Source organism: Camelus ferus, chromosome 1 (assembly GCF_009834535.1).
Source record: "Camelus ferus isolate YT-003-E chromosome 1, BCGSAC_Cfer_1.0, whole genome shotgun sequence".
Classification (NCBI taxonomy): domain Eukaryota; kingdom Metazoa; phylum Chordata; class Mammalia; order Artiodactyla; family Camelidae; genus Camelus; species Camelus ferus.
The window spans coordinates 80,037,686-80,063,707 of NC_045696.1; the positions used below are offsets into that span (position 1 = coordinate 80,037,686).

General features: G+C 31.5%; 1 protein-coding gene and 1 pseudogene across 7 annotated transcripts in view; one reads left to right on the plus strand and one right to left on the minus strand.

Moving 5' to 3' along the window:
* Positions 1-899: 899 nt before the first annotated feature.
* The window catches only part of ECT2 (epithelial cell transforming 2), a 53,790-nt gene continuing 28,667 nt past the window's right edge, over positions 900-26,022 (minus strand). For 5 of the 7 annotated variants that reach the window (XM_032484230.1, XM_032484243.1, XM_032484232.1 and 2 more), the window contains 12 exons: positions 23,649-23,717; positions 22,400-22,510; positions 21,638-21,734; positions 19,927-20,008; positions 17,676-17,754; positions 17,160-17,279; positions 13,903-14,041; positions 12,051-12,205; positions 6,938-7,045; positions 5,174-5,320; positions 3,402-3,669; positions 900-2,155 (listed from right to left, as the gene is read on the minus strand). In XM_032484230.1, the coding sequence (XP_032340121.1) occupies positions 3,403-3,669; positions 5,174-5,320; positions 6,938-7,045; positions 12,051-12,205; positions 13,903-14,041; positions 17,160-17,279; positions 17,676-17,754; positions 19,927-20,008; positions 21,638-21,734; positions 22,400-22,510; positions 23,649-23,717 (1,374 nt within the window). In that variant the 3' untranslated portion in view covers positions 900-2,155; position 3,402. The remainder of the gene's footprint in view (positions 2,156-3,401; positions 3,670-5,173; positions 5,321-6,937; positions 7,046-12,050; positions 12,206-13,902; positions 14,042-17,159; positions 17,280-17,675; positions 17,755-19,926; positions 20,009-21,637; positions 21,735-22,399; positions 22,511-23,648; positions 23,718-26,022) is intronic. The other 2 variants (XM_032484220.1, XM_032484248.1) reach the window with 1 other exon arrangement.
* Positions 23,732-25,702, plus strand: LOC116658985 (annotated as a pseudogene).

The following is a 26,022-nucleotide window of genomic DNA, read 5'->3' on the forward strand; positions in this document are numbered from 1 at the left end:
TATAATTTTTTACATATTAAAATGAAATATTTTATTTTAAAATTTTACACGTACTTTCACAAATAAGACTAACCTTTCTTAAAATGTCCAAGGTTATCTAGGACTCATAAAATGAGTTGGGAAGTATTTCTTTTCTCTATTCTCCTTAAGAATTTGTGTAAGATTGGTTAATTCTTCATTAAATGTTGAATAGCATTCATTATCCAGTGAAGCCATCTGGGCCCAATTTCTTTCTAGTAATGATTTTAAATTTGGATTCCTTTTCTTTAGTGTTTATAGGAACATTTATGTTTTCTATTTTTTCCTATATCAGTATTAATAAGTTATATATTTCTAAAAATATCTGTGAGAATTGTGGTATTCTGTGGGAGTAATGAGTTCCAGTTTGCTCACATCCTTCTGCATCCACACACCCCTGGGCTGTAGTACCTTTCCACATTTTAAAGCTCCCTTTAAAATTAGAATTAACTACCTGCTATATTTTGCCAGTGAACATCCAATACATTCCAACCTCACACAACCTTATCTCATGTTATTTCCTCTCCCTGGAAAACCTACACTTTCGGAGGAGATCACAGCTCCATCCCCCCAATAAAGCGATAGAAGTGCATCTTCTGCCAGAAAAATGCACACATACATGCAAATAAAATATATTTTATATATTTTATATAAACTATGATAGGATTCACTACCTCCATTGTGCAGTAGATTCCAGATTAAAGACTCCTAACCTACACATAGCCCAGTATATAAATGCTCAAAAGCATTAATGGAGGAAGGAATAAGCAAATAAATATGTAAGTAGATAACAGAGCAGAGACTGGTATATGCATTCACAGTGGCCTATGAAAATTTGTCTAAAAGAACTATTTAAAACATGAAACGTAAAATACTTGAGTTTTAAGTATTTATTTACAAAGTTCTTCCTAATACAACTGCTTTTAAAATATAGCAATAATGGGTCATTTACTATTTAAAAGTGGCACATATGTGGCATAGGAAAAAAAATCTATAGTCAAACTATTATAACGAATAACTGAAAATTGTTAAACGACAATTAAACATTTGCAGTATTTTGTATTACTGACTATAAAAAGAAAACTACTGTGAAAGATAATATCAGGGTTTGAAAAATATTTTACAACAGCAAATAAATGTATTTCAATTTTACATTTAATTATGAGTCTACAATAAAAATCTGACCATATACAGTATCTATGTATTTAATAGATTAGTAAAACTGATGCCAACTTTAAAATTATTTCATAAAGAGTATAAACAATCCTTACCACAATTTCCACATGGTCTTATCCTTCAAAATTAAATTCTACACACTATCAAGCTAAGTCAAGATTTGCTAGTGCCTAAAATCACCATAAGTATATTGTCTCTGAAACAGCTATGTGTATACACCAATATCACATTTGTGCAAGGTATACATTATTTTTTAATCATTCTGTTCTTATCTCAGTTTGCAAGTATGTTTTGAAACCATCTCCTTTAACTGTTATTCTTGTTAATGGGGGAAATCTTTTTAAATCCACATGCTATTATATCTTTATTTATTATAAAATAAACTTCAAAAGGAGCAATTAAATAACTACTTCAAACAACGCATGTGAAGCAAGATCCCAGTACTCAGAGATCTATGTGATATTTAATCTCTGCACAAATCGAGATACACATATATTTGTTTTGAAAAATTCATTCAGACACTACACAAAGAGATTCACAGCACTATTTGGCATCCACCAATAAAATTTATTTACTGTATCATGTTGCAAAGTTACTAATATCATGAATAACTTAAATTATTGATCTTCAATTAGACTCAAGCAAAAAGAAATATTACATCAAAATCAATATAATTTTTTACATGAATTAACTCAAAAAATGTATGAGGTTAACCTTACTCTTTCAAGAAGAAAATAAAAGGGCATAGTTTAGTGTTACCTTCTTTCCAGCTTTCACCAAGTGCTAATGACAAGTACCATTTAAGTCAGTTTCTTATTTGAATATGAGGTGTTCATAAGTTTCTACAAATTAAGATTTTTTTTTTAAAACTTCATATTAAATGAGTTGTAGATCTACTTAAAGTATGACTTCTCCTTTCAAAGAAAGAAGGAAGGCTGACAAGGGAGGGAGATGGAATGCCCTGTAAAGACAAGAGAAATATTTTATATTTAGTATTTTTCTTTTAAAAAATTGTAGCATACAGTTTAGCATCATGTGTATCACTTTTGCACTTAATAAATTATCATAACAGTTAAGACATCTGAAACATCTAAACTCTTTAAGTAAATAAAAACTAAAAATTAAAGGGAGGGCTGGGGAGGACACATAATTAAAACTATTTTAGCATTAAGTCTGAAAACAAGTGACAAATGGATAACTAGTTTACTACATATTAACTCAATTGAAATAGATATTGGCTTACTGCTAGTAGAGATATTAAGGATTTAGATTTTCAGGTTACTTTTTAAAATTATAATTTAATAAATAAATTTTTGAGGCAAAAAGACAAACCTTAGTGATTTCTTCTTAATCATAAAGTAGAATTAAGAGGAGTGAAATTACTTGATGGGAAATAATTTTCTAAATTAAAAGTAATACGCTCCAAGAGTTCTTGTATTATGTGCAACGCATATGTATATATATGTATGTATGTGTCATGTTTATGTATAATTTTGCTCCATATAAATGCTGAACAAAATAGCATATCTGATAATAGAGATTATTAATATACTAAGCTATCTAAACTTGTTTTAGAGTGTCAAAGTTAAATATCATCAGAATTTCTAATTACAAAGAAATAAGCACAAGAATACCAAAAACTCAAGAGGGGGTAAAAACATAAAACAAATTATAAAGAAAGCTACTGTTTAATTTTAACAGACATGAATGGCTAACTGTAACTAAATTTAGAGCCAGCAAGGTAGCTGGCTATTAAGTTTTAATCAACAAGATAGTAAATAAAATGAAATATTTAAAGAGCTGGGTTGATAAAGTATTACCATTCAAGTCATAGCAAAGCAATGATTTAAATAGCATAAAATTTTATATTTTCCTCAGGTAAAACTTTTATGATTTGCCATATTAAAAGCATAAATTTTATATAAATGCCATAAATCTAAGATTAAGAATCAGATCTGGAATATAAACATACTTCACATGACAATTATTACTATTTTTTAAACAATCATTTTCATAAATAAGAAAATTTCTGATAGGACTGATTTTTTTCTGGACTTATGAGTAAGTCCATAAGCCTAAGTTGTTGTGAATTCAAGCGGTTATAAAGTTGTGAATTCAAAAGTCCCCACCCACCTAATAAGTGATTCAGTGGAGAAAAATACTTTCTTTTTTCACAAATAAAAATTTCAAACAGCTAATAAGCTCACATTAAACTTCACGAGGCTTGTTTCCGTTACTGGTTGGCATATCTCCTAATTCTTCACAAATTTCAAAGATGACTTGGATAGAACTTTTTTTTGAATTTGAAAAATCAGTATTTCCTTCTAGCATCTCTGAATAACTAGCCTGTGAGGCAGAATGACGTATAGATCGAAACCAGGAGTTTTGAAAGCGCCCACCAGTAGAGTTTGAGCGCTGAACATAAAGATGCTTAGTAAATCCAATTATACTGCTTGTGAAAACAGAATGGGTAATCTGTTAGAACAGAAATAGGTAATTGAGAAGAGGACATGAATGTCTTAAAGATATTTTAGGTACTTCTTATTTATACTGTCTACATAAAATTAATAAATATATGTATATTCATTTTCTAAAATTTTTCTTATCTAATTATCTAATTATATTCATTTGAAAAGCAATAATGTTTATAATAGTTACTATAGATGCAGGAAATAAATAAGAGATAGTACTCTGGCCTTCAGAAAGCCTACAATTTGATTTTAAGAAGTGAATGCTTACTATATTTTTGTCAATTTCAATACATTTTTAACTGATCAAATTTCTTCACATAAATTTATATTATCTTCTAAGTGTAACTTCCCTCCCATTGGAAGGTTAACTTTGATTAAAAGTCTGTATAAACACACTCATAAATTTAGCTATAACTCTGATGTAATATTCACTAAAGACTTCACTTTTAAAAAATAAGTTGTTGAACATTATGTGCCTTGTCTGTATAAATTTTATATAATAAACAGTAACATTTATAAAACACCAGAGCACTCTCCCTGTGCCAAGTACTGTTCACAGCACTTTGTGTATATTAATTGATTTAATCCTTACAACTTCTACTTTAGATTATTTTACAGATAGTGAAGTTAAAACAGAAAGATCTTTAATAAGTTGCCAAAAGTCATACAGCTAGTAAATAGCAGAGCCGGGATTTGAACATGTGAGTTCCAGAGTTCACACTCTTAACCTCTACTCAACTGTCTCTGAGTATATTTCAGTATATAACTGTGAGAGAGAGAGAGAGAGAGAGTGTGTGTGTGTGTGTGTATTTAGTCCTTACAATAATACTACATGGTAAGCACTGTTGATCTCTTTTCTCTCATCTGCAAAAATGGGTATAAGAAAGAATAAGATAATTGCTGAAGTACATACAGCTAAGAAGTGACAGTCACTTGCTTTTCTTGACCTTAGTTGGTAAGTAATAATTTTTGCAAACAACAGATACATCACTCATATACTTAGTGACTGTAATAAATGTTAGAAATGGCCTAATATTGTCTAATAATTCTGAAACATTTGAGATTGCTCAGAAAACATTTAAAAATATACGCATGAATTCAGAACTCATATCACCCTCCAAGATTCACAGCTTCAGAGATTATACATTCATCACAGAAATATAATGAAAGAAAGCTCAGTCTCTGCTGTATTATTGGAGCTAATCTGTATAAACAAGACCATCACTGTTTGCATTAGTAACGTGATGGGCCAGATTGAAACATGTTTTCTTTGAGATTAACATCTCAATCTGAATAAAATTTCCTATCAGATAAACTACACATTAAGCAAGTAGTTCATTAAGTGAGGTTTTCTCAGTTACCTTTACCCAATAAAGAGGTTAGAGGTTTAGATACATCAAAATAATTGATGGAGATGTTAAGATTTCCATCTTTAAAAGTTAACAAATTCCACACCAACTCCCATAACATGAATAAGCCATTTAGCCCATTAAATCAAAATAACTTACTGCTAATGACGATGTGCTAGACAGACGACTCATTACGTGCTTTTCATTGCTAGAAGGACTTCTTCCCTCCACTGAACCTTGGGATGTCATAAGAGCTCTTCGTAGAGCCCTTTTTGGAGTTTTGGAGAAAGAAAATGCTCTTGTAACCTAGAATTAAAATGAGTTACAATTAATTAACAAACCTAGACAAATTTAATAACAACTGGTAAGAACAACTATGTGTAAACAAAGCCAAATAAACTTCAAAAGGTTTTCTACAAAAAAAAAGTTTTTCTGCATTTTCTATATGGCAGAATTAGGATCTCTTTGGACAAAGCAGTGAGGAAATGTAGTACACTGTAAACTATTCCAGCCTGCATTCACTGAGCACTACAGTCCAAGGGGAAAAGGTGGAAGGGAAAATTAGGCATGAGAGAAGAAACCTCGGTGTTACCTGATTCTATGACAATTTAGTTGTGAGATCTTTGATCCAAAGCCACTTGAACCTCAATTTCTTTCATTGAAAAAGTGAAGTTCATTTGAAGTCATTTTTAACATACTTATCTACTATACACCACACATGTTAAATGCAGAGATACAGCGATGATTAAATAAAACACAAGGTCTCCTCTCAAAGGCAAAGTAAACAAGAACAAAATACTTGTAAACCTAACAGTAGACTCTGGTTGCAAATTTTATGTGTAATAATAAAATTCTGGTTCTACTTTTTAAAAAGCCCTATTAGCAACATTCTTATGTAGTCCTCAGCAACTCTGATAAGTAGGGAAGGTATTTATTAGAAGACTGAAACATACTTGTGGTCAAGAATAGATTCCAGGTCTCCTGACTCTTTCATGTGCCCTTTGCTGAAAAATATCTGAGGCAGTTTCTAAGATGAATGCACACGTATCTATATTTAAAATACCATCAGTACCTTTCTACTCAAGTATAGCCCATAGAAGTATCACTGTAACAAGAATGAGGATAACAAGTTGTCATATAATTATTGTGCCAAAGAAGTCACAGAACTAAACTATTACCTCTGTGGGCCATTTCCTAGAACCAAAAAACAGCTTTGTTTTATATACACCTTTACACTGACACTTAGGGCAGTATTATTTTAATATACTCTGAAAAATACATTTTGGAGATATGCTGAATTTTAATATTTTCTCCTTATCCTTAATGGTTGTCAGTTTGATGACTATGTGCCTTGGTGTGTTCCTCTTTGGGTTGATTCTGTGTGGTACTCTCTGCGCTTCCAGGACTTGGGTGACTATTTCCTTTCCCAACTTGGGGAAATTTTCGGTTATTATCTCCAAAAATTTTCTCAGGTCCTCTCTCTCTCTCTTCTCTTTCTGGGACCCCTATAATGAGAATATTAGAGTGCTTCATGTTGTCCCAGCATTCTCTTAAACTATCCCCATTCCTTTTTATTCTTTTTTCTGTTCTAAAGTAGTGATTTCCACTAATCTGTCTTTTAACTCACTGATCCATTCTTCTGCCTCATTTAGTCTATTCTTGGTTCCTTCTAGGGCATTGTTCATTTCAGTGACCTTATTCTTCAACTCCGTTTGGGTATTCTTTATATTTTCCAATTCTTTGCTAAAAACTTCACTCTGTGCACCCTATACTCCTCTTGGGTTCTCTGAACATCTAGGGCATCATTATTTTAAACTCTTTCTCAGATAAATTACCTATCTCCTCATCACATGTCTTCTTCTGGGATTTTATCTTGTGCCTTGGCATGGAGGAAATCTGCTGAATAATTTCACTAAGACTCACCTTTTTTGAAGTCTTTTTTATTGCTCTAGATGCTCTACTCAATGTACTGTCCATATCTTTTGTATTTACTTCAAAGGATTCTGGATCAGCAGTATAAATAAGATTCTCCTGTTGGAAATAAATATTTTTATTATTTTAAAATAAATCAATTAAAAAACATAACTGTGCCTAAAATCAAACCTTTAAGCACTAATATGCATACATAGGGAGTGTGTATACATGAAGCTGCTCAAGATTCTTGATGCATTTGACATCATTTCTACTCTGAAATACATTCATTTAAGGATACTGGAAAATAAGCACTCAGGCCATAAATTGGCAAGTTGCCTTACTACTCTAGCATAAGACTATCCTCCAGCACTACCATTTTGTGGCTAGAGAAACAATGTGCTAAATATCATACTCTACAATTATAAATGCTTGCTTTGTACATAGAAAACAAACTTATGGTTACCAAAGGGGGAGGGGAGGGATAAATTAGGATTTTGAGATTTACAGATACATACTACTATATATAAAACAGATTTTTTTTTTAAAAAGGCCTACTATAAAGCACAGGGAACTATATTTTTACATATTTATGTTTTATTTGGCTACTTAACTGTTATAAGTACTAATAGTTCTCAATTGGTTCTTGTTAATTATCCAGACAAAAATTTACAAAACAACTGTGAATAGTTAACATCTCTCACCAATCTATGAGAGACAAAGTAGTGAGGACTGTAATCCAAGCTCTGCCTATCCCGGAGTATCCTGGCATCCCCATACACATACACCTACAAGGTTTTTCATTAAGATTTCCTACATCTCAGAGGGATCAATTTTCCTGACACGGCTGTACTTCTGACACCATAAACTAAGCACAGCTTAGTTTTATGAACTTAATTTTGTTTTTATTCATTCTATCTTCAATTTTAATTTCATTTAATTTCATTTCAACCTGGATTTCATTCAGTCAACAAATATATATTGCTGGCCTTCTATTTGACAAGCATTTTTTTTAATGTTCCTAAATACAGAGGCAAATTTAACAAAAGGATGTTTTGACACTTATATTTTCCTCCATTTAAACATATTTTCCTTCATTATGCTTTGTTTTCAAACTCAATGTTCATTCTGAACTGGTGAATTTAAGACTTTTTAAAAACTGAAAATCTGAAAAAAATCCAGTAAGAATTAGGCATAAAACAATTAGAAACGTTAAGAAAGCGAATTTAATAAAACTGACTGGGTACAAAATCAACATACGTATATCAAAGATTCACCTATATACAGAACAACTAGAAAACAACTTAAACATTTGAAATATCTCATTTATGATACTATTACAAAAATAAAATTACTTAGGAAAAAAATCTAACAAGAAATGCAAGTCTGCATGTATTATTTCTGGAAAGATACCTATGAAAGTATCAAAAATTTTACCACTGAAAATACTAGTGGGACAGAAATATATATTGCAGTATACCTTGAGTTTTTTCTTATATGTAAATATTATTTTTCAACTTAAGAGAGGAAAGTAAAAATCATAGCATGAATATAAAAGTAAATATTGTGGTAACTTAAATTTATTCTGAATAAAATATTTAGATGCAAAATGTATTAATGTTTATATAATGAAACTAAATTCCAAGTGTGTTCAATTTTGGTGACATGCTCTTTTCATAACAAAGGCCCCTGAAATTTAAATCCCTAAGCAGTTGTTAATAAAGAAAAGAGAGTCTCAGTCTTTCCTTTTGCTACAGTAACAATTACTAAGCAGATAATAACCACCTACAAACTGAAAAGGGAGCTGATGGCTTCATGTTTTCTCTCAAGGAACAAATAAATTACTTCTGGTTTGGTTGGGGGACATACATATGAGGCCTTTTACATTTCTAGAAGGTTCAGAACGACTGAAAGGGTAAACATCTAGGTAGTGCACTAATAACTGAGTAGAAAATATAGTTGTTTTCTAAGATATAAAGATGAAATACTTCCTTTAGTTCTCTCTGCCCAGAAGAAGGTAAGCAGGACAAATCACAGGCGAAGCAGGGGAAACTTTCAGTATTCCTAGGCTTTTTCCTATTACTTTTTCTCATTAATAAAATGAAAAAGAAACCCACAAAACAAAACAAAAAAACTGCTTTCTAATCAATTCCTTTAAATTTCTAAAATAAAAATAAAATTTGTACCATAACCAAAATCATTTAAATAACATATGAATATAATTCTAAAAATATTTAATGACTTATTCAACGTATCTCATGCATTAAAGAAGCTTGGGAGGGGAAGGAGTTCTTCAATCAGCCCCAAATTCACATGTATCTAAGACTAGTTCTAAAGATCTGAGTTTAAGATTGGACAGTAGTGACCAATTTCTTCCATTGAGATATATAATATTAATTACAAGAGAAAACTGAGCCTCAGCTATAGATTTTAGAGGCCTATTTATAGGTCTTGAGTCACAGGAAATTTTTTAGCATTTCTGATATCTTAAAGCCATTGGGACCCATCTACATGTGAGTTACCAGGTCCTTCTTTCCTTAAGCTCCCCTCTCCCACTATTCCTCAAACTCAGATATGAAAGAAAAAATAATCTAGTTTCACTGTGCCTCCTTTCTTAGCTTGTGTCTCTTTGATTTCCTCAAATTCCGTAATCGTTTTTATAACTTAGAGCTTCTGATTTGGCCAAATTAAAGTAGTACCAATCACAGACATTTAGATTAACAACTTACTATGCATGGCAAATAATCAGCAGAATAACTATAGTTTTAAACACATCATATTAACTCCATTATAAATAATATTAGCTCACAAACATGAACTCTTCTCCTATAAGTTGTATCTTCAGTCTAATCCTCTAGTTACAAATTTAAAACCTAAGAATGAATATTGCTACTCTTAAGTAGCCAGTGGTGATTTAACCAAGATGTGGGATGAGTTTGATTTTTTAAAGAAATATAAAAAAAATTACTGGTAAAAGTATTGAATTGTCGCATAGGACATTTAATTATCAAGTTACTACTTCTAAACTATTCAAAGTGCAAGAAGAGTGGTAACAATGCTTAAATGTATTTGTTAATAAAATTACACTTTTGTCATTAGAGGGCAGAAATCTGTAATGATTTCAGCAAAGCTACCATCTGACCTCAGGCAATAAGAACCTTAAAAATATCAACCATGCAATTAAAGGTTACATGTTGGCAAAACCAAAAATTTACACCTAAATATTCTGAGACAGAAAATTTGCAAAGATTCAAAACTTTAATCTTCAAATTCTGAAATAACAGAATATGGTGCATTGTATGCATGGGGAGAAAAATTATTAAAAGGGTTTAACCAAGAATAAGGATACTTGGATCCTCATGTCAGTTTTAATGCTCTTAAGCCTTAGTTTCACATGTAAAATAATGAGATTAGATTAAGTTTCCTTTCAGTTTGAAGACTTTTCTTAAGTAATTTACAAATGGGCATAGAACAAAATAGTTGTAATTTCTTTACTCATAAGTAAGTTTTAATTATTTAAAAGTCCAAAAATCAAATAGAACAAAACTTGATTAAAAGAATCAGAGATTTTTTATCTTTTTCATTGTGCGTGTGTATATTGTGTGTGTATAGAAATACCTTCTCTTCAACATGCCAAATGTTCTCAAATGATAAGACAGTGATTCAGGGCTTTCAAAAAATGTACTATGCACAACATTTGAAGTGTAGGAAAAGTATTCAACTGAAGTGACTGAATATCTGAATTTACAAACATTTCTTAGTAACAAAATCTCACAACTTGGAAGAATTTTGTGGTTTAAGACAGTATAAATCAGGACAAAGTTAAATGTTTGCTGCCATCTTGTGGTTAATTTTTACTTTATGAAATATTTTCATTAACTGTCTATATTTCAGTTCTAGAATTATTAGCCATTTTGTGGCTAGTAATTGAGTAAATTTTGTTTTAAGGAAATTTTCCCATTAATTGTTTACACTTCAGAATCATGGTTATAAATTTGGAAAGGACTACATAAGCCATCTAGTCTGACATCATGATAAATCCAGGAGTAATTTCTACAACAGGCAATCACTATACTGCAGAGATCCATTTTATATATGGATACTTAGAACTATGAAAAAAAAAATTCCTCCTTATAATGAGCAGTTTTTTGGCTTTACAAAAAGCTGTCTCCATCATTTTTCTAGCCAGCAGTCTGTTGTATGCACTAGCATTGTATTTCCATCTATGAACCTTTATTGACTAACAGCATAGTCTTGGCCCATAGAAATTTTAAAAAAGAAATCAAAAAGTCTTAATTTTTCTAAACACCTAGGTAGATTAAATATTTTTAATCAAGTATTTATAAACAATAGTTATACCTCAATGTCTTTGAAGATCAGACTTAACTACAATAAAATAAATGTTTTATTTCCAAATGAATGTCCAAGGCAATCTCAGTTACAGTACTACTGAATTGAAAAGGGTCATCTATCTATACATCCCCCTTTATTTAAGTCATTTGTGCAAAGACGAAGGGATCTAAATCTGTCCATCACATGTCTCTCCCGTATATGAAAAAGTCCAATTATCTTTTAAGGGACCAAGATTTCATCCAAGATCTACAACAAGCTACCTGATTTCTAGTGAATTATTTAACTTCAGTAATTTGATTTTCTCATATTACTTCACTTTACTCTGCAAAGAATAAAGGTATTTATATATATTATGATTTTCAGAGGTTGAACTGAGAAAACTGGATTGGCAACTTGCTACAACTCACCTATTGCTTTCAATAAGATAAAAGAACAACAGAACAAAATACCCTGTATTTTACAAATAGCCAAGTCAAAGAGTACTGAAGAAAATACATTACAACAAATTCCAAAAGCTTCACTGAATCAGTCACAGGCACTATAAGGCTATGAGGATCTATCTGTAAGTTAAGGACTCAAAGAAATGTTTCATGTGTCTAGACTTTTAAAAATCTTTTCCAAAACAACTTTTAAGCCAATTTTCCTAAATACACACAAAACAAAAACTCTCCTCCATTCATAATTAACAGGTTATTAGAAATATACAGGTTTAGTCTGAATGTTATTACCATGGAGTTTAAACTTTCCCTATAACAGTGGTTTAAGAACTTACAGCATCTGCTTTACAAATGGTGTTGGCTACGTGTCGACATAGCATCTTTAGCCAGCTTTCTTTTAGAAGCTCCTCTGATGTCATCTGGAAACTGAGCAATACATTTGCCTGCTCTGTGGGCGGCCTCACAAGCAAGGCAAAAGCATTATGGCAATCTAGGGTTGCAGAATAATCACAAACATTAAGTGTTACTCCTTAGAAAATGATAGATTTGTGCAAGTTTAGTTCTCTCAGAGCAACAAAATTCTAATGAGATTATCTCTTTTCACCTTTCTTGCCCCTGTTTTTAACTGAGCAAAAAATATAACCATATCACACTGAAACAATGGAAAGAATTATAATTAGTAATTATAATAAGTACCACGTGAGGAACCAACAATGATAATGACATTAAGTAAGCAGTATTTTCCCTACATTAAATATTTTCTTTGATAGTTTCAAAAAATTAAACTATATCATTTCTTAGAATTCTAGAATTTAAGTTTTAAATTAAAGTGACAATGAAGAATTATTCAATAATTCAACCTACTTAAATCAATCTCAAAGAATAAAAACATTCAAATATTACAAAGTTTTGTGACCAAGATACTAAAACAGGACCTATTTTAAACAAAATCTTCCATAATTATAACCCCAAAATAGAGAGATGATCTAAAGAAATGCTCTATGTAACCCTTAATAAACCCAGAATTCAAAAACTGAGTAAAGACAGCAATATAAGTTGCTGTTCAAGTTTTCTTTAATTGCTTCTCATAAACTAAAAGCTTTCCATCATTGGGAAATTATGGGATCAGTAATGGAACCAGCGTACACTGTGAAAACGTATGTCTAATAAGCAAAGTATTACCAGGCACACACATCACTAGGTATCAATTAAACAAATGATACTACTTTTGCTAAGTATAAACTTTTACTAATTTCAGGCCTTCGGAGAAATTTCTCTAACACTCCCGAAGTTTAGAGTAAAAGCTTTCCTTAATACACATTTCAGCCCATGTTGAGTCTACCACGGTTACTTTGGGAGTATTTACCCATGCCTATCTATTCCTGGTCATATCCTCAATGTATCACTAACAATACAGCCACTGGCAACAGGGAAGGTATAAGATGCGGAACACAGTTAATAGATTACAGCTGCTTTTGGACTCTAAAGGAATAAAAATAAGTTTTTGTGTGGGAATAAGTTAGGCACCATTTTGACATGTAACCATTTAAAAGCTCTTTGTCCCTTAGGAGATAAAGATATCCTACAGGTTGAGATCTAGTTCTTTCATTTGAAAAAAATTAACTTGGTTCCTAGAGATGTAGTTGGGATAGAAATGTAAGAATCATTACTTTGTCAGAACTAACCAACAATATTCAAAGATAATTTACCAGTTAAAAAAAAAAAAAAAGACAAACTTACTTACAAAACAAACACAGATAGAGAAAACAAATTTATGGTTACCAGGTGGGGAGAAGGGATAAATTGGGGGTTTAATACTTGCAGGTACTAACTACTATATATAAAATAGATGAATAACAAGTCTGTACTGTATAACACAGGGAACTATATTCAATATCCTGTAGTAACCTATGGTTAAAAAGAATATGAAAATGAATATACATATATTCCTGTATGACTGAAGTATTGTGCTGTACACCAGAAATTGACACAACATTGTAAACTGACTATACTTCTATAAAAATATATTTGAAAAATAAAAATAGAATAAAATAAAATTCTCAATAAAGTCAAATAAATAAATAAATAAAGATAGTTTACCAGTTTAAAAAATATGTAAGGGAGTAAATCACTTTCAATTTATATAAATTATTTTTATTTGGCCAATAGTTTACCCAATGAGCATACCTTCTGTCTCTCTTATGTCTAGCACTTTCTTAATCTGAGAAAGAGGCATTAGATGAATATGCTTAAGAGAAGCTGGCGGTCGGGTCTGGCCATGGGGACTCCTAAAAGTGCCAATAACTTTGTGTCGTTTTCTTGCTATCTGATTATAGAAAGAACAAAAAAAAAAGTCATTGTCAGTAACATGAAAACAAAGACCAAATGATTAAAAATAAAATGACACTAATCACATAAATCTATATGCAGTTCATTTCACTATCAGTCATTCCAGAACTACTATTTGATAAGAAGCAGAGTTGCTATGTAACAAATTCATACATGTAATTATGTAGCAGAAATGCTCACGTTTACATGAGAAGAGCTCAAAGTAAGGAAAACAGGCAAAAGGACAGGGTCTATGGAAAAGGTCCCAGAGGAATGAAAGAACTTAGAGGCATTGCAAGAAGTAATGAGATCAAAGGATAGAAGAATCATCAATTAAAGGCCTTGAATTCAGAAAGGGGACTAGTTGCTCTGGGATCACAACCTTTGGTTCAAAAGGTAATTGATTTCAGTTTAGGAGCTGAATTCACAGCTATCTCAGATCCTGTGCAAGGCACTGAGGATAAAGGAGGGAATGACACAGAAATGGTTCTGATTCTCAGGACATTTACACTTATTGAGAAACAGGAAGATTAAAATAACTAAACAATATGTTAAAAACTGATATAAATTATAAACTCAAGGTGCTGTGTTAAGATACAACTTTACCTAAACTGGAAACTCATGCAAAAGGAAGAGACAGGTAGATAACACTGGAGAAGATAGGAGCAAAACCAGCAAAAACAGAACTCAAATGATTTGTGATCTATTTGAGTTCTGTGAATTTTATAGTCTTTACATTTATTGCTTTCATTTCCATGAAAGCCTAGTATATTATTTTGCCTTTTTAAAAGAACATCTCTGTTGAGGCTATATTCATCAACTGAAAGACATTAACACAAAATGATTTAGATTAAGTTACTAATGAATTGAGATTGATGGGTCATCATCATGAATATGACAAAGTGAGGCTGAAAAATGTACTACCTTGTGTTGGCTAGTGACAAAAGATCAAAAGGCAGTCAGTATCATATTCACATTGATGCAAAATATGACACAGATCTGTTACATATCAAATATTAAAAGTTCATCTACATTAATGTGGTGAAAATAAGCAGACTCTTTAAATATTTCCACGGTGATATTTGAACATACTTTTAATTTGGCTAAGCAAAATAACTTTAAGGTTCATTTTTAAAAAAGAAAAACAATAACAAGTATTAATGCTGATGATACAAATGCTAGTTTATTAAGGTAAAAACTCAAAATACAGATAAAATATAAACAGGAAAAGTATATCCTTAAATCCTAAATTAGTTTAGCTTCAGTAAAACATCACCTGTCATGTTTAAGAGAAGTCAGTATAGATTTTATCCATTTCAAATGTTTCTAACTTTTACCACACTCTTCATTCCAAATTTGCTCAGTCTTTTTATTTTTCTTAACAAAAAAAGCTAAAGAATAAGAGTTTATAAATCTAAAACTCCAAATTTATAAATCTGGAGTCCAAACTTAATGGTAGAAATAGAGCTGTTACACTTAATGTGATCCTGACATGGAGACTAAGACAGAGGAGAACAAAAAGTCACTGAATTCAGGAAGGTAAAGGACGTGAAAGGCCAGGGTATCATATAATGGACTTGGAAACTACAAGGAATGACCAACAGCAGCAATTAAAGTGGAAAGTAAGTCAATGAGCCAGTTATAGAAGACTTCATAGAATTTGAAGGGATGTAAGAAAAAAAATTTTTTAAGTAAGCCACAACTCTCTAAGGATTAAGAGGATAAAGACCAGAATGGATTAACAAAGGAAATACAGATAACCTAACCCTATTTAGATGAATGGAGCCAGCTGACCTAGGGACTTCAACAGGAGAAACCTAAAAAAGCTTTAATGGAAGCCAACAAATAGAAGTACTGAGCAATTAAATGTCACTCAGTGTAACAGTATAATCCAGATTCAGATAAAATATGAGCAAAAATTGACTCCACCTAGCCCCATTCTCAAAAGCAGAGCAGGCTACAGCTCTCATTATGGGGGAGACAAGTAGTGCAGAATTAACTGCCTCATCATTTTTTATAACTATCTCGGTTCAGGGTATGGTCAATTGTGTACAGTACTTTCACTGTCTTTACTTTTGTGTTTTGTGACAATATTGACCAAATGGAAATACTATTCTTCACTAACCTCATAACAATAAAATACAAGTGAAATTTTTGGTGATTTTATTGCAGCTGTAACAGTGCTTGGCTTGTTCTCTAAGATTCCCTTGTATTTTATACATTAAATACTGATATACATGATATAAGAAAATCACACTAGAAGAGAAGTGAAGTGGAAAAGAGTAAAAGGAAGTATAGATTTTAAAGAAAAAGGCAACCCATCAAATCACTTTAATGAAAGCAACAAAAAGTTACCAAATAACAGAAATGTTAAATTAATTTCCAGGTTAACGACTGCTTTATCAAAATGAACAAGTCTCATTTCTGGGATAAAGGAAAATTTACTCCTTTATATTCCCCAATTAGACTGTCTAGTTGTTTCTTAAAAAACACTACTAAAGGAATGGAAGAAAAGGGTTAGAAAAGCACATAAACGTAATTCAATCTCCCATGGGGTAATATAGGGAAAAACTTTAACTGAGATAGTTAAAAATTTTAGAAGTAGAATCATTGTACCCCATCTGATAAACTGACCACTCCATCACTGTAAAAACTGCAGACTTAAGGAAGAAATCAGGGGATTATAATTCATTATGTTAAATAACCAAGTTATCTCCCTCTGATTTCTCCTTTGCCAGAGAAATCTACTTAAATTTCAGAAAGAACTAATAATTATTTTGTAAATCTTGAAGAAATACATGCAGATACAGGAAGTTCCTAAAATTCTTGACCTAAGCACTTATTTACATGGAAATAAACTAAATTTTCATTGTGACTTAGACTTGAAATCATAAAAAATTATGATTCTTAATATTAGGCCTTCTCCTAAAAGCATTCTGTTAACAGTATTAGACCAAAGAATGTGATTATTTAAGTTCACTTTACTTTAAACTTATTTTAATCACTTAATTTAAACCTATTGTACTTCAATCAATACTGTACTTGGTTTTAAACATTCAGTGAAGTCACACAAAACAGCAGTGTTATTTATTACACTATATTAAGCCCAACTTTACCTCCAGGCAGTCATTGAAGAGAAAGAGAGTTACTTGTTCTCCTCTGTCACAGGGGTGCTCACCTAGAGAAACTGTTTCAACTCTCTGGACTAAGCTTCGGTGAGAAGATAAAAGATTAGCCTAAATAGATTGAAAATATTAATAGAAGAGATTACTTTATAGCAAGTAATTTTTTTTAAAAGTTAAATAATTTAAAAGAAAGTTGTCCTGAGATTCTGTTTATAATAAAACTACAGAATCTAAATACAGTTGACCCTTGAACAACACAAGTTTGAACTGTGCTGGTCCATTTACACACAGATTTTTTTAAATAAACAAGCACTACAGCACAACACAATCCACAGTTGGTTGAATCTATGAATGTGGAACCACAGAAAGCACAGGCCAACTGTAAACTTACACACAGATTTTCTACTGTGCTGGGGTGTTGGTGCCCCTAACCTACTCAGTTGTTCAAGGGCCAACTGTAACAAGAAAAAGAAAATAAATTGACAGTCATCAAAAATAAATACTTACTGGGCATCCATCTACTTCATAAACAACATCGAAAATTTGCTTTTGAGCTTCTGTTTTTCTCTTATCCTCATTAATATGCCTGAAAAATTAATGAGGTTACTTTTAAAACAACAGACTATGAAAACTGCATATACATACATCTCATGTCACAAAAAAAGTCCTTCCATGTGAGTCTGTCTTTAACTGGTAACTGTATCAGTTAAAATATTCCCTAAAAGTATCCCACTACATTAAAAAAATTTCATACAATCCTTCAGAAAAATGTTTTGCTTTACTTCTTACTATAATCTTTTTTTAACTATATTCACTATACACTCCCTAAAATACATTACACTGGTATAAACTTCAGGCTAACATAAGTTTTAACTGTAAGTTCAGTTAAGGTTTTATGCAAGTCATTCCCAAGTCATATGTTAATCATTTCAAGGAAATAAAAACTAAGACTACTTACTGCTTCCAGACAAGATAGAATAAGGAAGAAAAAAACATACTCTGCCTGAAATAACTTGAAAAACTGTCAAAGTGTAAAGAAACAAAGGTTTCTCAAATCACTAGAAGTCAATTCCTATGAGACAGGAAACAATGCAAGCCCAACTGTATACTGTCTACAAAAGATACACTTTACATACAAAGACATAAATAGGCTGAAAAGTAAAATGTTGAAAATACTCCACCAGACAAGAGCAAAATACATTTTTCTCAAATGTACATGGAACATTCTCCAGGTTAAGCCATAAAACAAGCCTCAAAAAGTCTGAAAGGATTAAAATAATACAAAGTATATTTTCCAGAAACAATGAAGTGAAATTATAAGTTAGTAACAAAAAGAATCTTTGAAAATTCACAAACATATGGGAATTAACCAACACACACCAAAATAACCAATGGGTCAAGAAGTAATTACAAAGGAAATTTGAAAATACTTTGAGATAAACAAAAACACAAAATTTATGGGATATACAACTAAAGCAGTGCTTAAAGAGAAATTTATAGTTATAAAAATATATAATAAAGATCTCAAATCAATATCTTAACTGTCTACTTTAAGGTAGTCGGGGGAAAAAAGAAGAGCAAACAATCTAAAGCAAGCAGAAAAAAGGAAATCATAATGATTAAAGTGAAAATGAATGAAATAGAGAATATAAAAATAATAGAGAAAAACTAACAAAACTAAAAGCTTTTCTCTTTTGTGAAAATATGTTAACACTGACTGCCTAATTCATCATTTGTGGAAAGGATCAAGGTAGATAACGTGTGTCTAAGTATGTTAAACCATGAAGTGTTGAAACAGACTATCATCCCAATCCCAAAATAACAAACCAAGAGCATAAAGGCTGGTTGATTAACATATAAAATATGAACATAAGCAAAAACTAAAACATAAGCCTCATGCTTTCAGCAGCAACAGAAGCAGGTACTCACCAATTTGAGCACTGTTCTACTGCTGCAGCTTCTCTCTAGACCTAGTAAGGTTTCTCTCTAGGAGCTCCTTTGCAAGTATTTTAAGAAACTCTATTTCACATAAAGGCACCTTATGGAGTCTCAGAAATCATTTAATTAAATCTATTAAATATGTTGATATGTAAAGCTCAAAGAAGTGAAATGTCCTTGCCCCTTACGAAGCTAAACAATTAACAGCAACAGAGTTTTCAATTCTGATCACGGTAGTTAGAAAAAATCATTTCTGATCTATGGCTCCAAGTTAGACCTACAGTAAACAACCCAAGTTTAACAATCAAGTTCCCCTAATAAATTTCACTGAGTTTATACTTTCAATATGTCTCCAACCAACGCCATCAACTTAATTCCATAGAATTCAAAGTAAGAAATAAAAAAAGGTCTAAGTTAACACCAGAAAAGTATTATAAATCTTTTCTTTTTACTTCATCATGGTCAAATTCCCAAGTTACATTTGGGCAGGTGATATGAATATGAAGACAAAAACAAGCTATGACTGGAGGTGTATGAAGAAAATGTCCATTAGTGCATTTACAGTATTTTCAAATTTCTAAACCATTGTTACTCTGTGTATAATAGTTTAATACCTTCAGAAATAAATGTTTTTGATTAATCATTGCACTCTTAACAATATTTCTAACATTTGAGTATAAATTATACTACTAAAAATAATTTAAATACTATTTTACAGAATTTTGCTACTGATATTTTTCCCTCCACTTATGATTCTAATTGTTCTATCAATTCCATTCTAAATCTGAGAAACAATTAAAAATTGAAATAATGTACTTACGTCATTACTTCCTTTAGTGATCCAATGGCTTTTTCTAGAGTGCTTTTGTCAGGATTTTCTTCAGCTGTATGCTTCTTAAGATCTGTAAAGATAAAATGTTTTCTCTGAGATTAAAAAAATTCAGTGATTTTTTTCCATCTATAACAAAACTGCAATCCACTTTGATAGAAATAGACTGATTAATTAAAAAACAAAATCTAACTTTTACTAAAAAAAAAAATGTTCCCTTAAGAGCTCTCTTCTTAAACATGTATTAAAGTGTCCACGTTTTTTTCACTGACTAAATTTTCAGAATATTTAACACAGATTTTCTTACATTGCTATTTCAATTCACTTTTAGTAAAGCTTGGGGATTCCTAGATTCTTCAAACTCTCTCCAAAGTGCTGAATGAAAACACATGATCTTCAGTGCACTAAGAAATCATTATATATGCTATATTTCATATCAGGGACCATGGCTCCATCGCAGGGAGCAGCTGGTGTCCTCAAGATAAGGTTTTGTTTCATTTACAGGTTCATGAGATGCATAAACTTCAACTCTTCTTACCTAGGTTGTTTATAATCTTCTACCTAATGGTTCCCTAATACCATTTCCACCTAATCTTTTAAGTGGAATGATGAGAAAGGCTTAGAAATCAAGTTCATTTAATCATGACAACATTTGATGGATTCCTACAAGTACTTAATGAAACAATAATTAAGATAAACAAATTTAAGAAAAAATACACTGCTTCGTCAAGTTAAACATTTGTTTCTTCATATATTCTCCTTATAATCTTAAAACACAAAAGCTTTTAAAGACTGGAGGAACTATTTTGTATACTAGTAATTCTAAACTACATGAGACTAACCTCAAAGAGAACAAAAATTGTCAATTTTTGTAGTTACTATCATAACTCACAGTTTAACCAATATATTTTTTTTCCAATATATTTTAAAGACAATAATACATTAAACAGTCACAAAATTAGCCTCCTTGTCTGCTACACATACTACTGTAGTTAAGGTTTGGGGACCTTTAAAATGCTTTATTGCACTATTGTTTATAATTTCATTTCCATACTTAAATTTTAAAAATATAAAAATTGACACTGTCCTAAAGATATTCACTACTTTAGTCAGGTAAATGTAAAAGCATATAAATATGCTTTTCTTCACATGTGGGCAAAATTTATTTGTAACATATCTTTGCTATGAAAATCCCTTTCATTGGTATCTATAGTTTAAGTTTTAGAATAAATGGATGTATGTTTGAAGAGTATTCTGCACAATGCAAGAAAAAAAAGCATAAGGTCAAGCATAAAGAACTTTATTAAGATACAGAAAAGGACTAAATAACTTGAGACATACTAATCATCTCTCATCTTGTGATTTTGTAGGTAAATTTCATGTTTATGTGGATGTAAACTGATTTTGAATTAGGGACACAAAGAAATGTAAGAAGACTTTTAGGGAAGAGACAAACAGTACAATACCAGTCAATATAATTGACATCAGAACAAATAAATAAAGCATTTTTGGCCAGATTGAATTTTTGTAGCACCAGTGATTATTCAGATTATCCTTATTAAAGATATTTTCTATGTAAAAATATAAGTTTTAAAGCTGAAATCTAAGAACACTTTGAAAATGAGAAATTTTTCAAATTTTTTATGACAAAACAATTCCCTAAGAACATCCAAAATTGCCAGAAAACAGATCAGAGAAGTACCATTTAAAAGTAACGCCACACTGGGTAACCGCTGTACTGGTCGGATGAGAAGTTCAACAAGGCTTTGCCGTCCACACTCTGGTTTAGCTTGGTTTATCTGAAAGGAATTACAAAAAATTTTTTAAAGGTTTTCTGCAAAGATGAGACACTCTATGTTTATGTGATTACACTTTATTACTTGTGACCTGATAAGAACTAATAGGAGAGGAGTGATGGCAGTTGATCTCTGGCAGGTTACTGTGGTTTAATAATCTCTCAAGCCCTGAAGGAGCCTCCAGGCAAGCCAAGAATTAACATCTTAAACAGAAAGTGAGTTCCTCTAACCACTCATATATATTCTACTTTAAGTTTCTCTTAAGTCTACATCATTCAAAAGAAAAAAACAAATTTAAAATATTAATTATGCTGGTATCAAAAAAAACAAAGTAAGGCATTGGTAGGAAAAAAATCACTAAAAGTGAAACAAAAATATCTCATTGGAAAATTTTTAGAGGTGTTTGAGAACTAAAACATGCATAACTTAAAAAACAAACAAACACCCAGAGACAACATTATTCTTATTCACTCAACAGCCTCTGAGACCCTGCTACCTAGGCATGTCAAAACTTCCAAAGCTCAACATCAGTGTCCCTCTCAGGTAAAGAAAAAGTTAGCAGATAACATTAAGGTGTTCTTACATGGACACATTTTTACAAGTATAATTTTAATGAACTCCTTCAGAAAAGTATTCTCAGAATTTTATTAGAAAGAAATGTACATTACCTTCAGAAAAGCATGAAATCTAGGTTTCTGTTTTTCACATTTAATAATTGTTTCCTTGCTCATTTCAAAAAAGTTCACAAAAGGAGGGTAGGTTTTTACCAAATCTTTTGACTAGGAACAAGAAAAAAGAAAACCAACATTAATTTGTAATGCACGTTACCCTTAGTCAACAAAACTTAAAGTTGAATAATCAATAATCAAAATCTGACATACTGAATGTGAAAGAAAAGATTAAAGTAAGTTTCCTCTCAAGTTAAATACAGAAATGCATTTTATAAACTTCTCACTAGTGAGTAAATTACTAAACAATGCACCAACTGGTACACAGAGCCTAAAACCTGAAAAGCAAATAAAGATCCAGAAAGAAACAAAAGTATATCAAAGCTTATTTTACTGATATAAATATGGCAAATTTTTAAAACTGCTATAAATTCCGAATATAATAATTAAAGTTGATCTATGCAGCCCAAGAATATGCTATTATTTATTGAAGGATCCAAACAATCATTAAAAGATGAACTTTTATTACCCAAAAATGAAAACAAAAAAAAGGGAAAATATCTTAACTGAGAAGACTAACATGTAACAAAAAGATATGAGACAATAATTTGCACATTTGGAATTCTTAACCAACCAGAAAGAAACATCTAAGGACTATACAGTAAGGATGAAAGTTAGGAGGCCTCAGGAAACAGAAGTAAATGTGTAAGAACCCAAGGCACTGAAAACTGTAAATCCTATTCAAAGAGACTGAAAGAAATTTTTGAATTCTATTCACAGCATCTCATTCAAAATTAATATACTTTATTTGATAAACTTAGGCTATGTTGTTCTTATCCTAGAGAAGAAACAGTTCATTGGAAGTTTTTATGCAGAGCAGATACAATGACACAAAAAAGTGGTATCAACAAGGAAAGAGAAAAATAAAAACTCAATCATTGAAAATTTCAAAGAAAAAAACCATTACCCTGTGGCTATATATGAAGGGCAAATAACATGATATATAGTAAAATGATTGTAGCATAGTACAATTAGTGTTCCTAATGATGACCTGAGCTGTCAAGAAAATGTTAGACAGCATATAGAAAGCATGTTTCAGAAGACCAGAACACTTTCAATATATTTTACATACACAACTATGTCAAAGTTTTAAAAGCTCTCACATTTTAAATGTAACTTTCATTCCTTGCCAGTCCTTGATGAGATGACACTCTAACTTGAAAACCTAAGAAAGAAATAAAATACTTACATATTTAAGAAAGATATCACCAATGCTTTTGCTCTCATCCCAATTAACAATAAGGTCTTCAAGATCATCCTGAAAAACCACAAATGGAAACATTTAAGATTGAATTTGACAATCTCTTAAAGATTCATTTGAAAGACACACTTTACAAAGTATCTTGATTTCATGTGAAAAACAATTAATAACATTCTTTCTCCTCAACAAGATATTAAATAACTTTTTGACTATGAGGAAAATATCCTTTGAAAAATAATTAAGAAAATATAAAGAGTGTCAAGTAAGACTAAGCCTAACTTCCCAGTATGATGTGATAGTTCAATATTTTTCCTAATTATTATTAACTATAAAGCTGATTGACATGACATTATAGAAAACTACTTTCAATCCTGCTGCTGAAGCATCTTACTTAACTTCAGCCATCAGAAACTGTAATCTAGGTGCTCTGCGCCCCTGCCGTTGCCGCCACTGCTACCAAGACCAAGAGGGCTGCGAGAATCCCTGCCTTCCTCAAGAATGCTGAAGACAAGGAGCTGCTGCTGATGGCATCCTTCACCATGGGGGGCCTCACTATAATTCTGCCCACACTCAGCCCCTACGCAAAGTACACCATCATGATCAACGAGGCCACACCCTGCAACTACCCAGTGCCCCTCCAAGACAATAGGAACACGCCTGATGTGCCCAGCCACCCCCAGGACCCCTAGGGCCCAAGCTTGGAGTGGCTGAAGAAACTGAGAGCACCTTCTTGGACAAGGAGAGGCCCCACCCCAGCGGCCCACAACAAAAATGAGAAAAACAGAGCAAAAAACAAACAAAAAAACCCAAACTGTAATCTATAATAGGGATCAGCAAACTTAAAGGGCTAGATGGTAAGTACTAAGTTTACAGCTTGTGGGCCATATAGTTTCTGTCACAAGTACTCAGAGTGGAAGCAGCCACAGACAATACAAAAATGACTGAGTGTGCCTGTATATCAATAAAACTTTCTTCACCAAAACAAGCAAAACTTCACCAAAATCCTAAAACTGGCTAGATTTCATCCATTGACCATAGTTTGCTAATCCCCAGTCTATAAAATTTCTCAATCATCATCCTAACACTACATATTTGTAAAAATTTAGAAGACATTTAAAAGCTTTATCAGGTAATAAAACACAGATCAGATGATAGTGAGATGCCAAATGATATGCTTTAACTGAAATTCTAAAAGTGACTTTAAATAGATTTTAATCAATAAACTTGTACCAAAGGTTCTCAAAGTGTTATATGCAGAACCTCCAACACACCTTTTTAGTGGGATCCATGAGTTAAACTATTTTTATTACAATACTAAGGCATTATTTGACATTTTCACTCTAATTCTCTCTCAACCATACAACAGAGTTTTCTAGAGACTACGTGGTATGTGACACTGCAACAGACTGAGTTAAGAGCAGACATGAGAAATATTCTTCTATTAAGCCAGACAGTAAAAACATAAATCAACATCACTCTTCTCACTATTTTTTTTAGAAATTAGGTATTTTTCACAAAGAATGTTATTTATGCTACCATATGTTAAGTCATTACTACTTTAAGTGTATTAATATATGTTTTAAAAATTGGGATATCCACATACAAAAAGATTAACTTAAACCCTCACCTCAGCCAAAAATGAATTCAAGATGGATTATAGACCTATCTGTAAGAGCTAAAACAATACAACTTTAAGAAGAAAACATAGGACAAAATCTTCAAAACCTTGGGTTAGGCAAAAATTTCTAAGATATGATACTAAAAGCATATTATACTTTAAAAAAATGGAAAAATTGGACTTAAGCAAAATTAAAAATTTTGGTTCTTCAAAAGACATCATTTAAAAAATGCAATGACAAGAAAAAACAGATTGGGAAGAAATATCTGCAAAACACATAGCTGATAAAGGACTTGCATCTAGAATTTATAGAGAACCCTTACAACTCACTAAGACAATATCCAATCAAAAAATGGGCACCAGATCTAAGTATACATTTCACAGACATAATATACAAATGGCTAATAAGCACATGAAAAGATGCTCAGCTTCATTAATCATTAGGGAAATGCAAATCAAAACCACTTCACATCCTAGAATGGCTATTAAAAAAAAAAAAAAAAGAAAGAAGAATAAGTATTGGCTAGAATGTGGAGAAATCTGAACCCTCATACATTACTGGTGAGAATATAAAATGATGTAAAAAATTTCAAAAATTTTAAATCTAAGAATACTAATATGTCCCAGTAATTCTACTCCTAAATATCTATGGAAGAGAATGAAAGCATGCCCACACAAAGGTTTGCACACAACGTTCACATCAGGATTATTAATAATAGCCAAAAACTGGAAACAACCTAAACT